The following is a 16,244-nucleotide window of genomic DNA, read 5'->3' on the forward strand; positions in this document are numbered from 1 at the left end:
TAAAAGATGATAGAGAAAAAAAATTAAAAGATAAAAAGAAAAAAAGATAAATAATTCATATTAATTTTATTTTAATTTGTGTTTATTGATTTCATACATTTATTAGTATTGATTTTAAAGTTTTTAATGTTAGACAATGATTACTTTTATAGGTTAGCTTTATTTTAATTTTGTATGTATCAAATTTTTGATCTAAATTATTTTTGATTTTGTGACAATTTTATTTTAGGTTTCAATGAAACTTTTCGGTTCGTGCAACTCGCGGACTAAACACCTAGTATTAGTAAGGAGACAAGGAGAACAAGCCTAAACTCTCGTGAAACCCTAGGCTTTGCTTAGCAAGTAGTCTCTGAAAACCCAAAAAAAAAAAAAAAAACACACACGTATGCACAACTACTACCCACAAAACAAACGTTTCTTTGTTACGATGGATAGAACTATTGAAGAAAGAAAGTGCGTGATTAAAATATCAAACAATTTCGAATACAAATAAAAAAAAAAATCTCAAATTCACACCTTACAAAAAAAAAAAGAAGGAAAATCGTAGATTCATGAGAGCAAAACAATAGCAACATGATGCTGTTCATCGCAACCTCGTACCTAAGGTTCCCGTCAGTCCTCCAGCGAAGAAGGAAAGGAGATTCATCGACGATTGTATCACTTGTTATGGCTTCTTCTTTCAGTAATGATATTGAAGAAAGAGGTAACTTATATAACTTATATGTATAAAAAGAGGTAAAAGTATCATAACACAAAATCGAAAACAGAGTAGCAACAGATACATGGTGACCCGATACAAATTCAAGGTCTTTATTATGAACCACCAACAAACTCAGACATATAGTGTGACACAGACTTTGCTGTATCTAAAGAAAATTCAAACAAACAACACCAATCTTGAAAGATATAAAGACTTAGCTTTTTATTTAGTAGTAAGAAATTAGAAGCTAAGCAATAAGCACTTTCTCATACAGCACTGAGAGAGTGTTTAGTCATCGTCTTCATCACGACGCCTCTGGTGGTGATGCTTGTAACGATACTGCTTCTTCTCCTCATCCTCATCAGAGTCATTGCCACCCTGCAAATTTTGTACATTGATAATTAGGATTAAGAGAAAACCTATCCTTTGTAATGTTCTACACAATGACATGGAGTTAATGATGCCACCACTATGAAGTATGAACTATGTAATTAAGATGTTCAAGTATCCTCATGATGTCCAAAATTAATCAGATACCAAACCTGGGAAGCCAAATGGGATCCTAAAACTAGCTTCTGATTCAAGGAAACTCAGGCAAATCCATTTCAGAATGTGAAACAAGATTCTTATTAATGGATCATGAATGAACATGAACTAAAGCCTAAAGGTATAAACTTTACTTCAATATGGAGATCACTCTATACTACGAAAAAAGGGTTTTAACCAATCACGCTTATCATCCACACAATCTAGATGCAAACTGACTATTCACGCTTATCGTTCACACAATCTAGATGCAAATTATGGGAAATATCAGTATAACGAAATGTTTATTTCGTGAGCTTACATATTTCTTGCGGCCATAGCTCCCTTCCTCATCATCACCATAGCTAGGCTTCCTGTAACTTCCTTCTTCCTGTTCCTCGGACCTTCCATAGCTTGGCTTCCTGTAACCTTCTTCCTCCTGTTCCTCAGATCTTCCATAGCTGGGCCTTATGTAACTCTCTACCTGCTCCTCAGACCTTCCATAGCTAGGCTTCCTGTAACTTCCTTCCTCCTGCTCCTCAGATCTTCCATAGCTAGGCTTCCTGTAACCTTCTTCTTCTTCCTCAGATCTTCCATAACTAGGCTTCCTGTAACCTTCTTCCTCCTCAGATCTTCCATAGCTAGGCTTCCTGTAACCTTCTTCTTCTTCCTCAGATCGTCCATAACTCGGCTTCCTGTAACCTTCTTCCTCCTGTTCCTCAGATCTTCCATAGCTAGGCTTAATGTAACTTTCAACCTGCTCCTCAGATCTTCCATAGCTAGGCTTCCTGTAACCTTCTTCTTGTTCCTCAGATCTTCCATAGCTAGGCTTACGCTCATACTCGCTCCTCTCTTCACCGAAACTCGGTTTCTTTTCATACCCGGATCCATACCCGGTCTCAGATCCCCCACCATACCCAGATTCAGGTCTCCGACCATACTCAACCTCGGTTCGTCCACCAGATCCATACTCCGATTCAGCCTCCGTTCGACCACCATAGCCAGATCCGTAACCCTGCTCAGGTCTCCGACCATACTCCGTCTCCGTTTCCCCACCGTATCCCGACTCAGGTCTCCTACCGTATTCGGTCTCCGTCTGACCACCGTACCCGGATCCGTACTCCGATTCCGGTTTCCGGCCATAACCGGATTCAGATCCGTAACCAGGGTTAGGTCTTTCGCCTTGCACGTGACCGCCTCCGGCCGAATCGGGTCGAAATGCGGGTCGGGGCTTGGGTCGAGAGTAGCTACTGTACTCGGTCTGAAGAGCTTCTTCGGCGTAGGCAGATGGATCATGGATCGAGGTGAATTCAGGTCTCTCGTATTCGAAATCGTCATCGACTCCAGAAGAGAGAGGGTAACAAGTCTCATCGGAAGGTGGGATCGGACGGCCGTAGATCACGGTGATGTCGTAGCCACCGCTGTACGGCGTTGGATCGAACTCGTCGAAATCGTCGACTTCATCCTCTTCTCTGGTGTAGTACGGCATCGTTTTTTTTTTTCAAAAAGGTTCTCTCTGATCTGTGATTTTCTCTCCTTTTCTCTTGGATCTCACAATAATGACGAAAATGGAATTTTTTAAGGAGGAAGGAGACGAAGGGTATAAAACGCGGCGTTTTTTTAATTTAATTACGTGGGCTCCATTAATCTGCTGTTTACATGGCGAGCACTACGAGTCTACGACGCGGGTAAGATTTTGCCACGTGGCTTTGTCTTAATTGGTTAAACAATCTGATCGTACCGATTGCCGACTGGTCGAACCGGAATCCATAATTCGATTCTTCTACCGACAGATTTGAATATGTGATTCCACGGATGAGAAAGTACCGGTTCTGTAGTCAAGCTCTGAACCATTTACACTTGAAATGCTTAAAACTCAACAAAAGAAAAGAAAAGAAAAATCCAAATTTTGATATTTTCTTTCAAACAAATATTGCATCAATAAGGGAGATTTGAAGTCAGATAGTCGTTATGCAAATAAGGAGATAACCATGAGAGCGAATTAATACAACTGGTATAGAAAGTATTAGCAGTTTGTGTGGGAAATCTGGTAGGGCTGGGCAAAATATCCGTTACATTTGCTTCGATCCGCTATTCGTCTCGAATCGATCCGAAAAATCTGGATATCCGTAATTTTATGGAGCAAAGCAAATACTAAAATTCAATATCCGTTAAAAACGAAGCAAATCACAAATACTAAAAAAAAATTAAGACAGATATCCGCTCCGATATAAATATATATATATAGATAATAATTCATATAAAGTATATAATTATTATATATAAATGTAATTTTTGTGAATTTTTTTTTATAAATTTGATTATTATAAATATTAAAACTTAATAGGTTAAGAAAAAAATATTTTTTAAAGAAAATATTGTCATTTTAAACTAAATTTTGAATTTTTGAATTTTTATTTTAAATATTTTATTATTTAAATATTTTTATGGGGCGGATCGGATATCCGACAAATATTCAGATTTTTGGCGGATATCCGGAAAATGGATATCCAGATAATTACGGAGCGGATACAGATCGAAAAAGTGATTATCAGGGCGGAGCGGATCACGGATATCCCTAAAATCCAGGATATCCGCTCCGCGCCCACCCCTAAAATCTGGATTTGAACCTAAGATCCAAGCAGTATACATGATAGTCAATAACAAACAATTTAGATATTCCTGACATTAGTCAGAAAGCATTTCAAACTTGGGATATGCAGTGTGGTAACCCGCTGGATCTCATAGATCTCTTGACTTGTTGGCCCAAGTGCATGTGCTTGGAGTTTATGGTGTTCGTTGAACCTGGATAATCAATCTACTCTATAATACTTCGTTGCATTCCTATCGGAACTGACCGAATCAGCCGATAGAGTTTATCAACAAAAAGATATTAGCAAAAGAAACCTTCTTAGCCAACCAATGTGCTGATTCATAGTAATACAGTAAAACCTCTTTAAATTAATAATGTTGGGACTATGATATTTTATTAATTTATCGTGATATTAATTTATCTATAAATTAATAATTATTAATTAATAGAGAAAAATTGCTTTCTGCATATAATTTTCTAAAGATTATTTTGGAATAATGTTATATTTTAAAATTTTAACAAATATCATAATATAAATTATGATTAAAAATCATAACTATCACAATAAAATAGTTTTCACCATATTGGATTATCCATATAAAAATATACATGTTCATAAGTATAAAATTTATAAAAAAAACTATGGCTACTATCAGTATTATTGATGATAAAATTGTAGATAACACTACAATACATTTAAAAACATTTATATGTAAGAAAATCAATTATCACATCAAAAAATCATCATAAATTTTGAATATATATAGTAAAACCGCAATAAGAGTTACTGATATAATAATTAGAGAGATGAGAACCAATGAGATTTTAACTTTAACTAAAAACAAACACATTAGTCATATTTTAGAATATTAAATTTATATATATTTTCAGAAATTTATATCATTATTAATTTATGTTTTTGTTGGGACCATATATTTACATAAGGGTTTCAAAAAAAATTATTATCTTATTATCTTATCGAATTTGATGGATTTTTACATTGGCCCGACTTGGGACCATCAAAATTTATTAATTTATAGTGATTATTAATTTATCGAGTATTAATTTATAGAAGCTCTACTGTATAGTGTTTTCTTATTCATTGGAATGCAACTCGATCAAACCCAAATTTTCATTTATCTATTTTCTTCTATATATTAAAAACTTCGAGATCCTATTTTTCTCAGATATTTGAGTTTTTGTCAAAATTTTATTTTTGTTGATTTGAATATGCTTTCTTCCGTATCAGTTATTTTTTTCGTATGGTATAAGACATATAATGTTATGATCTGAATGCTAGTTTGGAATTTAATATAGTACTGAATTTTAGAATTTGTTATAAAATATTATGTATGTAATTTATATTTCAAAGTCGGTAAATTTTTAAATCCATTAATCGACTAGACTATCAGAAAGAAAAATTTTTGGTTTTAAAAACATCATTCTAAAAGATACAATTACAACAACTGATTTTTGTTTTTTTTGTAGCTGTAGACTATATTTCAAATACTCTTTTTTATGTTGCAAAAAAGTTTCATGATGAACTAATAGAAAAGTTCTTGTAGGGGAAGAAGACCACCTTGGACAAAATGGAAAAGTCTAGATAAAGAGTACAATCACTTGAAGGTAAAACAAAAACTCTCAACTTGTTCAGCCGAGAAAATTTGTTTGTTATTTTGAATAGGTACTCTCAAGAAAAGTTGGCAATAACAGCCATTTTAAATTGGGTGCATAGAGAGAAATTAACATATGGGACATGTAACTAAAACAGTGAGAGAGAGAGAGTTGATTGAAAAAAAAAATAGTGGATCGATGTCTGTTGGCTTAGTGTTCTAAATCTTCTACAAAAAATTTGTGCATTATTGTTCACAAACTTGTGTGTTTTTTTGTCTTTTGTAGTGTTAAAGTTTGCCGAGGCTCTTATGATCCTATATTGGTAATGGCGTGTGAAGCATGGGCTAAAACGCACAATTCTTAAAATGATTCCGTGGAATGTTTACAAAGAAATAAGTGTTTTAAAACAGCATTCTAAAGATACAATTGCAACAATTGTTTTTATTTATTTTATTTACTGTAGCTCTAGACTATATTTCAAATATTCTTTTTTACGTTGCACAAAAAGCTCATGATGAACTAATAGAAAAGTTTTTGAAGGGAAAGAAGATCACTTTGGACAAAATGGAAAAGTATATAGATAAAGTAATACAATCACTTGAAGGTAAAAAAACTCTCTAATTCTGCTTTATTAGATTAATACCTCCAAAGTTAGGTTTGTGTTTTTTTTTGTGCAGGCCTATATTTGAACGAGAATGTTGTGTCGTTCAGCAGAGAAAATTTGTCTGTTATTTTGAATAGATACTCTCAAGAAAAGATGACAATGACAGCCATTTTAAATTGGGTGCATAAAGAGAAATTAATATTTGGGACATATAACTTAAATAACGAGATAGAGAGAGTTGATTGCCAAGGAAAATTCGTTATTCATTATTCAACCAAAAACCATTCATTATTCAACCAAAAACCATGTAAACATTTTACATATCAAACTACTTAGATCGAAAAAAAACAATGGATCGATGTCACATCCCTTGGCGCATTTCAGCTTCTCTACGAGGGATATCTAATTCATCATCGCCTCATCTGTGGCTTCTTAAACATGTTTTTCTTAAAACTACTTTGCTTTAAATGCAGTTTGTGATGGTTTGTCTTTTTAAAAAATAAGAGAGTTATGAGAGAAAAAAGTGAGATTGTCTTGTGTTTTCTGTCTTGTTGTTTTGTTGTTTTAATATTTTTAACTGAAACACATTTTGTCTTGAATGATAAATAGAGAAATTTCGCAAACATGTCCTTGAGTTCAATGAATTCCAAGGAACACATAAAATCAATTTTATCATTCATATATATATATATATATATATTACGTTTGATTCTTTGTGTGTGCTTTAATCAACAAGCAATCCGACGATCAAATTACACCACTACGAATTGTAGCTATGTTCGAGGAATATCATATTGTTCCTCTACGTTCTCCTAATTTCAAATCATATTCTTCCAATGAAGTTCATTAGGATCATCATAATTTTGGGAATTTGGGTTCGTCTTCCTAGTTCAAAAGGTATATTTTTTGTGTGTGTAGCTCATTGGATCTAAATATTTGTGTAGTAACATTATTAGTGGTCGAAAGAACAACATTGGAATATCGGTTGTTATTTTGTTAAAGAAAGATATAGGTCTTTGTAGACACCTCTGTCTCAGGCAGAGTTTTCATCAGAACACAACTTTTTGTTTCTTTTCAAGTTATTTGTCTTTTGAGATTCTCGTGTCATTCTCTGCCACGAATGCGAGGGTGTAAGGAGAAAAGCAGAGGGGGCCCTACAGGTTCTAAATCTTGATGACATGGATAGGATCATAATATGCCACGTGTAAATAGAAGGCCGAAAGTTCGATATCCCTTATCTTTCCAAATCCCTCTACCGAAACAACTTTACTCTCTGTTTCGTCTGGAGAAATCTAAGTTTTTTACAAAGTCTCAACTTTCAGAGAGAAATCAAGAAGCAAACTTTACTCGAAAAGTCTAGAGAAAGAGATGTGGAAGTAATCGAAGTTCTAAACTTGGAGTGATAGTAATTGGTGAAATGGCGGTTTTATCGTCGGCGATGTACGGAAGTTACCGGCCGGTGAAGAAGACGGAGCTGAGATCAGTTATACGGTGGAGAGTGAAGTGTCAGGTGTCATCCGTAAAACCCGCCACGTATTCCTCCAGAATCTCCACAGATATTCCTCTGCACGAGTCTCCTCAGGTCCCCTTCTCTCTCTATAACAAGAAGCAGTGTGAAATTTGTGTAAAATCAATTCTATTTTGATGTATTTTTGGGAATTCTCAGGCGTTGTTCGATGAGTATTTGGAGGATAAATCGAGAGTTTTCGAAGCAATGTTTCCTGATAAACCCAGAAGCAATAGGCTTAACGAGGTAATTAATTATAATCCTTCTTCAACTAATAACATTTCTAATGATAATTTTATATGAAAGAAGAAATGTTTCAAAATGGGCATTTGGTCTAGTGGTATGATTCTCGCTTAGGGTGCGAGAGGTCCCGAGTTCAATTCTCGGAATGCCCCTCTTTTGTGAATTATTATTTTTTTGTCTTTTTCTATCTATACACTTAGTTTTACTTCCGGTGAATTGAATTTGTGCAGGAAGAGTGGAGAATTCAGATGTTACCAATAAACTTCCTCTTCCTCACTGTGTGGCCTGTGGTCGATATGAGGTTAAGATGCAAATCCAACGGTCAGGATTATCCTCCAGATGTTCCTTTAGATATAACCAAAGTTGTTGAGCTCAACATGGTAAATAAGTGGGATCAAACAACACATGTCTCTCTTTGTTTCTTTCAGCTTCCCCATTGTTGAAACTTATTTAGCTATTTTGAAATTACCGTTTTCTTTTGCAGACGAGATGGGAGCTTAAAGGGCTTAACCGAGTAATGGAACCGTCTGATTTCAGTTTGGGAGTCAAAGGTGCATTGTACCCGGACCGAAGAGGAAAACACACAAGGCTTAGAGGTCAACTAGAAATGAACATAAGTTTTGTTCTTCCTCCGGTTCTTGAATTGGTGCCTGAAGATGTTAGGAGAAACTTGGCCAATGCGGTACGACAATTTTATTTGACTATCTTTGGACTCAAATAATACGCGATTTCTCTGTAATTGATTTGAACCTTTTGTAGGTTTTGACCGGTTTAGTGGATAATATGAAGCATAAGGTTAATGGGAGCTTGCTCGCTGATTATAACAGATTCAAGAATGAGAGAAAATTGCAGAGGTTATCGACTAAATCCGAGTTTTAATGTCAATGTTCAACCATGTATAGTTTCTCAGTCCCACATGAACGAACAATCGATTATAAAGTCTCAGTGTAATTTTTTTGGTCAACTTATACAACAAGAGTTTTTGTTTTGTACAGTTTTGTTTCGGATAAGTACTTAAATTTCCAACAAAAAGTTACTTACATTTCCTCAAAACCTCTGCGTGAGATAGAAGTTTTGCCACCGTCAAAATGTTTAGTTTGTATACAACTTCTTCTCAAGAATCTCAACATTCAATATTCTCGTGTCAGTCTCATCAACAAATTGCGTGAGAGAAGACGTGTCTTACAATACAACCTCTTCATTACAAGCCGAAGTAAACCAATTTTTTTTGTATCAGTTCGGTGACCTCTTTGATTAACCCTAAACCGAACCAAACCGAACCAAACCAAATTATTTTCAGTTTTAAATCGGACTTATTTCTTACAAAACCAGGGAAAGAAATCTAAATCTGAAACCTAACCGAACTGAAAAAACCGAATGTATACCGGTTACTATAGAAGATAAAACTTGGAAGGAATGTTTCAACAAAAATTTCTTAATATTCCACTACCTTCCAATCTCTACCGTGACAATATAACTATCTGCCTGGCCTCTCTATTTTTGCAAAAGTCTCAAAACGTATTAGAGAGAATAAAAGCAACCTTTCCTATGCAAATAACAAAGATAGAGAGATTGGAGAAATGGCTGTAAGCTCAACGGTTTTATCGTCTCCGGCGATGTTCAGAAGATGCCCGACGATGGCCACCGAGCTGAGATCAAGACGGTGGAAAGTGAAGTGTCAGTTGTCACCTGTAAAACCCTCCAAGTATTCATCTAGAATCTCTACAGATGTTCAGTTGCACGAGTCTCCTCAGGTACTTTTCTCTTTCATTCTAAAATGGTATGTATATAAGCTATCACTATCAGTGTATATTTGGGTATTTTAATGCTTTTTTTGGGAATTTTCAGGCGTTGTTTGATGAGTATTTGGAAGAGAAACCGAGAGTTTTCGAAGCAATGTTTCCGGATAAACCTAAAAGTCATAGGCTTAACGAGGTACTATTCTATTTTAAATTCTATTTTCTTTATATCATTTTTGTATTCAATTTTTTCTTTTTAACTTCTGATGAAATTATTTTTGCAGGAGGAATGGAGAATACAAATGTCACCAATCAATTTCCTCTTCCTCACTGCGAGGCCAGTAGTGGACATGAGGATTCGATGCAAATCCAACGGTCGAGATTACCCGTCGGACATACCTCTAGACATAACCAAAGTTCTTGAGCTCAACATGGTAATATTATGCGCAACAAGATTGGCAAAATGAAAAATTTATTGTGTTTCTCTCTTGTTTCTTTAACGGTCTATGCTTTTGAAACTCCGGTTTTCAGATCAAATGGGAGCTTCAAGGGCTTGACCGGGTAATGGAACCGTCTGATTTCACTCTCGGAGTCAGAGGAGCATTGTATCCAGACCGAGGTGGGAGGCACACAAGGCTCAAAGGTCGACTAGAGATGAACATAAGCTTTGTTCTTCCTTCGGTTCTTGCGCTTGTACCCGAGGATGTTAGTAGAAACGTAGCCAATGCGGTTAGAAACTGTTTCATAGATATGCGTTTGCGAACTTAGAGACGCCATGTTTCTGGTTTATTCTTGATCTTTTGGTTTCGATTGGCTTTCTACAGGTTTTGACCGGTTTGGTAGATAACATGAAGCATAAGGTTATTGAGAGCTTGCTCGCTGACTATAGCAGGTTCAAGAACGAGAGAAACAAAACTAGGTCTTAATCTCAATGTTTAACCAGCTCTGGATCAAATGTAGACAAATCGTTCGAAATGTATGTAATTTCTTAACGCAAACGAAAACAAACAATCGAGATTTTAAAAAGGTGGCAAAGACATAACTTTTCACACAGAAAGATGAATTGAGAAAAAAGGGATAGATCAAAGATTCACAACCGAACACACCAATTGTTAAGTAACAGAGATTTTGGTCGGGTTTTAGATACAGAGGCTTACTAGGTGAGTTTGAAGTACAAGATGATGATAATGGCCAAGACCAAAGCGGTGATAATGGCTCCAATGGTCCATTTGTTCTTGTTCATCCTCCTCGTCATGCCTGCCAAGATTTTCTTGCTCTTTCCAACGTTATCGTCTACTCCACTAAGCTGTTAACAGAGTTCTAAAAATATTGGTTAAAGCAATAAAGAAAACGTTTTTCCTCTTCATGAAAGAGCCCTATATTCTCATCTTATCTAGTTAAAATCTGGAATAAGAGAAGGTACCGTGTCCCCGGCTCGTAGGAGAGATTGTCTCTGACTGTGCAAGTCTTGGAGGATTGAAACACCAATCTCTTCAGTCTCCATCATTGTTCTACGACTGTCCTTGACTCTGTCCGTGGTTCGACCCAAACGTTCCGTTGACATCATCAATCTTGATCTTTGATCAGCTGAAGCCTGACCTCAAAATGGGCGTATCAATCGAAAGAAGTTTCGAGATGAGATTAAATTGAGCAAAATACTACTGAGTCTTTTACATACCGTCTTTGTATCAGCCATACCAGCTTCAAGCAACTCATCTCGAGCAGCAGCGTTCAAGTTTGCAGACGTGATTCTCTTCACTTCGCTTTTGAAATTGTTCAGATCAGACTTGAATTCTCTTAGTTTGACAAGCAGGCTAGACTTGACATTTGGTGGAAGGCTCCTCGCCTCAAGATCCATTTTCCTAATCTGGTTGATCAAAGGACAGAGCATCGTCAAAAATGAAGAAAAACGCTATGTTCGATTCGATCTAAGCCTATCACATACCAAAACTTCGGCATTTTCCAGTCCAGATTTTATTTCTGAGAGCTTCTGCTTCTTTTGTTCTGTAAACCAGCAAAAGTATCAACAATTCTGATATGCAAACAACAGAATAAGGATGATGATCTACACTTGCTAATGACAAGCTCTCTTCTCAATCAGTGACCAAAGAAAGCACAAATGTTATGTCCTTACAACGCATGAAAGAGACAAGAGAATTGTAGTAACTAAAGGATCTAAAACCGCAAAGTACTCGGCATCAAACACCAACCAAAATATCTCTAATTTGTTCATTGTTACATTCACAAGATAAAATTTTGTTTTCGTCTACGATCTCTAAGAAAGCTCTAAGGCAATGCCTGAGTAGAGAAAAGATAATCAATTTACCTCCATCAAGAGCAACAGCTGAGGAACACTTCTTTGAAAGATTCGCCGAGAGCTCGCAATATTGCCGCTCGTATCCGTTAAACACCTCACTCATTTTTCCAAGGGAATACTAAAAAAGAATCCTGCAGAATCAGCAAAACACAATGATGATGAACAAAAAATATATGAAATCCAATTCTTCCGTAGACCATCAACAAGACTAGGTACTGCAATTTTTTCAGAGATTCGAAAACTATTATCGATGATTGATCTATCAGACAATCCAAAACCCTAAATATATTGTATATTCTGAACTAGATCGCGATACAGGAAAAGCATGTAAACACGAGGTTTATGTGGGAAAAATGAGAAAAGAGAAGCCAGAAAAGTGAAATTCACCGATCTCAAGCGAGAATAATTGAAGAGATTCATGTGATCGAAGAGTTCGCCGAAGCAATTAAGCGATTAAAGCACATAATTAGGAATGTAGATACCGAAACTAGAAAGTAAAAATCACAATCACAGAAGAGAGGGATTAGGCGAAAAAAATAAAGAAATTGAGACGAGACCTGAGAAACGAACGGAGGAGAAGAGTTACGACGTCGGTATCGGAAAATAGATCGGAGGAAATTGATCGGGAAGAAAATTCAGGAAGACAACGATGAATTGAATTTGATGGATGCGTATACGTGGGACGGTCGGAATATGTTCAATGTTTTAAGGAATTATATCCTACAGCGACAAACACCGTTTCTTTGGTATACCACCACTTTGATAATCATTTTATTATCTTTTAGCCAAGCTGTCTTATAATTACGCCGGTTATACAAAATGTGGTTAAGAGTAAAATACTAAAATGGTTAGATGAGTAAAACAAAGATTTTTTAAAAAAGAAAAATTAGGTATAACACATATCATAGACTCTTATACCGGCCCATTAGACCCATCAGGACATTGTACTTAACCTAGATTCCCTATGTACTCTATATATACATTCCAGTGATTAATAAAGTTTATAAGTTTTCACAACACGTTATCAGCACGATAAGACTCTCTGAACGAAAAACCCTAATAAATCCAGTCACCACCAAAACCCTAAAAGCAAGTCGAAACTTAAAAGACGCATATCTTCCAAACCGTGAGGAACCAGAAGACGATCTACATATCAAATCGAAGCCCTCGACGAGACGAATCTACTGGTGAAAACCGTTTGTCGATCCAACGTCGGACGCGCCCTCACGCACACTTACAGTACACGACGATCAACCGAAAAAAAAAAAAAAAAAAAAACCAGATCCGAGTTTTTCCTTCTTCAACCAGCAGCTTCTCCAGTTTTGGTGATCAATCCTTGGAATTTGTAGCGGCTAACTGAGGTCTATTAGCTCCCAGTTTCATTAGCCTGTCAGAAATCCAAAGGTGGAAAAGGTATCTTCTAAAACTGAGAGCCATAGAACCTGTTGTTTAAACACTTCAAAACCCTATAAAAAAAAAAAAAAAAAAAAAATCGATCTCTAATTGATTGAAAGTGTTTGATACTCTGATGATTGATTGATAACTTATTGATTGATTGTTTAAATTACAAGTTTATGCATGTTCAAAGGTTTTAAACTCGTTTTATAAAACCCTAATCTACAAAAACCTAACAACCGTTTTTGGCCATGTTTATGGCATAAACCTATTCGATTTTCTTCATGTTTAATAAGCTTGTTGCAGCTTATTTGATTGTTGATTCTCTTGATTGAATAAACTAAGAAAATCAACTCTAAATCCTAAGCTTGATTCACGATTTTGTAATTTTCAAAATCGTAAGTCATAATGCTTAAACCCTAGTCCTTTTCACGTGATTTCTTTGTTGTCCTTGTGAAATTATTAAAACCATCGACCACAGATCCTATAGATCTCGAAATCACATCCAAAATATGTTTTCCAAACCGTTAAAACCCTAGATAAAACCCTAATCATATTCGGCTCCCCTAGGATTCCTCCTAAACCGCCTAAAACCGGCTAAACCTGGTTCTCATTAACCGAAATTATATTCGGCTTTAACCGATTAAATCACAGCTATTAAACCGACATCATGTTCGGGGTAACTAAAACCATACCCTTTAAAATTTACTATTTCCGAGAAAGTTCCCTCTAATAGAAAGTTTCCTCATATAAAAACTTTCCTCATATAGAAATTTTCCCGACATAGAAACTTTCCTCATTTGAAAATTACCCAAATTAGAAACTTTCCAAATTTAGAAACTTTCCTAAAATAGAAATATTCTCAAAATAGAAAGTTTCATCATCAGCATTCAAAATTTTCTCAAAACAATCCCTAACAAAATCAATCTCATGTTTCAGATGTCAAACATTCAGAAATGTGAATTCAAGGCCCTTCACGTCTCCGGGGATAACTACCTCGAGTGGGCCCTAGACATGCGCTTGTTCCTTGCATCGAAAGAACTCGATGCGTGTATTACCGACGGTAACACCGCATCCCGTAAGGGACAGTCTCAGGCGATATGTCACATACGCCATCATCTGGCCCCGAGCCTTAAGCAGCAATATCTCACTCTTGAGAATCCACTTGAATTGTGGCAAGCGCTGAAAAAGCGATATGACCATCAGAAAATGGTCCAGTTGCCTCAGGCAGATTTCGACTGGAAAAACCTTCGGTTCCAGGACTACAAATCCGTAGATGATTACAACAACGAACTCTTTCGTATTGTTGCCATCCGGAAACTCTGTGGCGAGGATGTGACAGATAATGATCTCCTCGAGAAAACATTATCCACATTCAGCACAGAGAATGTTGTGCTCCAACAACAATACCGTGCAATGAAACACACATTGTACGAAGACTTGTTGTCCTGTCTTCTCCTCGCTGAGAAGAATAACCAGCTGCTTATGAGGAACAGCGCTATGAGGCCCCCGGGATCGGCTCCTGTCCCAGCTTCTCGTCAAGAGTCCTACCATGTTCAACCCGATAGATCCTCAGATCACCGCCGTGGACGTGGTAATGGACGTGGTAATGGCCGAGGACATGGACGTGGAAGACGTGGACGCGGACATGGTCGTGGCAACCGACCTAACCTCAGTTATGGTCCTGGTCGTGGTCGAGGCATCACCAAGCCGACCCGCCACACCAACCCCGATCACTCTGCTTGTACCAGATGTGGGATGTTCAACCACCCAACAAAGCAATGTCGCACCCCCAAGATCCACTGCGATCTATACCAGAAGTACGGAAAAGCTCCTGCTGAAGCCAACATGACTCAGCCAGTCGATGCTGCTAACCTGGAAGGTGACGACCTCCTTGATGATGAGAACACCACAAACGAGCAGACCGACCCCATGGACTATGAAACAGCTGATCTCCTCGATTAATTCAATCATCTGAAACTCTGATACAATTTGATTTTGTTCTTTATTTTTTTTCATTTTGGGATTTGTTTCCTTTTTTTTTCCATTTGCCTTTATTCTCGGACACTGCTTTACTTTATGATTTATCACATTTTCTGAATTCCTCAATACTGAATTCTATCTTCTATTCATAATAAAGCACACCAGCATTTGGAAACCATAGTCGTAGATAGTGGATCCAGCCACACTATCTTAAGAAACAAAAGTTACTTCATAAACCTAACCTATCAAACCGCAAATATTAGCACCATCGCGGGTCTCTCAAACCTTATCGAAGGATATGGCCATGCCTATGTGTTGCTATCAAATGGCACACAACTTGAAATACCAGATGCTCTATATTCTCCTAGTTCGAAGAGAAATCTTCTGAGCTTCAAGGATATAAGACAGAATGGTTTCCACATAGAAACCCAAGGTCAAGGGAACAAAGAATCCCTCCTAGTCACTAAAACCGTAGACGGCCATAAACAAATCCTCGAAACCATACCCGCGCTCTCTACTGGACTTTACCATGCTAAAGTCAGTATGATTGAAGCTAATACCACTCTCAAAGCCCGGTTTACTGATTATACTATTTGGCACGACCGGCTCGGTCATCCCGGTGCAAATATGATGCGTAAACTAATTCAAAACTCTCAAGGGCATACCCTCAAAGAAAACCGAGCTTATCCTCAACACCTCATGTGCACAGCTTGTTCTCAAGGCAAATTGATCACTCGGCCTTCACCAGTTAAAATCTCTAAACAAACACTTCATTTCCTAGAAAGAATCCAGGGCGATATCTGTGAACCTATACATCCATCTTCCGGACCATTCCGGTACTTCATGGTCCTTATAGACGCATCGACCCGTTGGTCATATGTTTGTCTCTTGTCCTCTCGGAACCAAGCCTTCGCTAGGTTCTTGGCCCAAATCATAAAATTGCGGGCCCATTTCCCTGACTTCCCACTAAAGACTATCCGCCTTGACAATGCTGGTGAATTTACCTCACAAGCGTTTAATGACT

At 36.9% G+C, this 16,244-nt stretch overlaps 4 protein-coding genes and 1 non-coding gene across 6 annotated transcripts; 3 read left to right on the plus strand and 2 right to left on the minus strand.

Annotated features, from left to right (window-relative positions):
* Positions 1-708: 708 nt before the first annotated feature.
* LOC18022550 (uncharacterized protein At5g39570) lies at positions 709-2,785 on the minus strand. Of its 2 annotated transcripts, XM_024158593.1 has the most exons (3): positions 1,989-2,785; positions 1,548-1,937; positions 709-1,078 (listed from the first exon to the last, which is right to left on the minus strand). In XM_024158593.1, exons 1-3 carry the CDS (start codon positions 2,712-2,714, stop codon positions 989-991), a joined length of 1,206 nt encoding a protein of 401 aa, XP_024014361.1. In that variant the 5' UTR covers positions 2,715-2,785; the 3' UTR covers positions 709-988. The 2 variants fall into 2 exon arrangements, with proteins under 2 accessions (XP_024014361.1, XP_006405620.1); XM_006405557.2 differs by having other exon boundaries at positions 1,548-2,784.
* Positions 2,786-7,272: 4,487 nt separating this feature from the next.
* Positions 7,273-8,818, plus strand: LOC18022551. The gene is made up of 5 exons (XM_006405558.2): positions 7,273-7,618; positions 7,703-7,789; positions 8,017-8,166; positions 8,271-8,468; positions 8,546-8,818. The coding sequence occupies exons 1-5, from the start codon at positions 7,454-7,456 to the stop codon at positions 8,663-8,665; spliced, it is 720 nt and encodes a 239-aa protein (XP_006405621.1). The 5' UTR covers positions 7,273-7,453; the 3' UTR covers positions 8,666-8,818.
* On the plus strand, positions 7,867-7,938 carry TRNAP-AGG. Its single transcript has one exon. It is a non-coding gene; the product is annotated as a tRNA-Pro (tRNA).
* Positions 8,819-9,307: 489 nt separating the features above from the next.
* Positions 9,308-10,550, plus strand: LOC18022552. Its single transcript, XM_024159010.1, has 5 exons — positions 9,308-9,540; positions 9,635-9,721; positions 9,810-9,959; positions 10,057-10,230; positions 10,350-10,550. Exons 1-5 carry the CDS (start codon positions 9,367-9,369, stop codon positions 10,449-10,451), a joined length of 687 nt encoding a protein of 228 aa, XP_024014778.1. The 5' UTR covers positions 9,308-9,366; the 3' UTR covers positions 10,452-10,550.
* Positions 10,489-12,595, minus strand: LOC18022554 (vesicle transport v-SNARE 11). Its single transcript, XM_006405561.2, has 6 exons — positions 12,400-12,595; positions 11,852-11,973; positions 11,471-11,529; positions 11,204-11,392; positions 10,949-11,119; positions 10,489-10,831 (listed from the first exon to the last, which is right to left on the minus strand). The coding sequence occupies exons 2-6, from the start codon at positions 11,943-11,945 to the stop codon at positions 10,682-10,684; spliced, it is 663 nt and encodes a 220-aa protein (XP_006405624.1). The 5' UTR covers positions 11,946-11,973; positions 12,400-12,595; the 3' UTR covers positions 10,489-10,681.
* Positions 12,596-16,244: the final 3,649 nt, after the last annotated feature.

This window comes from Eutrema salsugineum, unplaced genomic scaffold (assembly GCF_000478725.1).
Source record: "Eutrema salsugineum unplaced genomic scaffold, Eutsalg1_0 scaffold_14, whole genome shotgun sequence".
Taxonomy (NCBI): domain Eukaryota; kingdom Viridiplantae; phylum Streptophyta; class Magnoliopsida; order Brassicales; family Brassicaceae; genus Eutrema; species Eutrema salsugineum.

Coding starts and splice junctions, on each gene's coding strand:
- LOC18022550 (XM_006405557.2), bottom strand. CDS start 2,714: ATGCCGTACTACACCAGAGAAGAGGATGAAGTCGACGATTTCGACGAG. Junction 1,079..1,547: donor GCTATGGCCGCAAGAAATAT/GTAAGCTCACGA, acceptor CAAAATTTGCAG/GGTGGCAATGACTCTGATGA.
- LOC18022551 (XM_006405558.2), top strand. CDS start 7,454: ATGGCGGTTTTATCGTCGGCGATGTACGGAAGTTACCGGCCGGTGAAG. Junction 7,790..8,016: donor GAAGCAATAGGCTTAACGAG/GTAATTAATTAT, acceptor GAATTTGTGCAG/GAAGAGTGGAGAATTCAGAT. Junction 8,167..8,270: donor AAGTTGTTGAGCTCAACATG/GTAAATAAGTGG, acceptor TTTCTTTTGCAG/ACGAGATGGGAGCTTAAAGG.
- LOC18022552 (XM_024159010.1), top strand. CDS start 9,367: ATGGCTGTAAGCTCAACGGTTTTATCGTCTCCGGCGATGTTCAGAAGA. Junction 9,960..10,056: donor AAGTTCTTGAGCTCAACATG/GTAATATTATGC, acceptor TCCGGTTTTCAG/ATCAAATGGGAGCTTCAAGG. Junction 10,231..10,349: donor TTGCGCTTGTACCCGAGGAT/GTTAGTAGAAAC, acceptor GGCTTTCTACAG/GTTTTGACCGGTTTGGTAGA.
- LOC18022554 (XM_006405561.2), bottom strand. CDS start 11,945: ATGAGTGAGGTGTTTAACGGATACGAGCGGCAATATTGCGAGCTCTCG. Junction 11,530..11,851: donor AGCTGTTGCTCTTGATGGAG/GTAAATTGATTA, acceptor GCTGGTTTACAG/AACAAAAGAAGCAGAAGCTC. Junction 11,393..11,470: donor TGGAAAATGCCGAAGTTTTG/GTATGTGATAGG, acceptor TTGATCAACCAG/ATTAGGAAAATGGATCTTGA.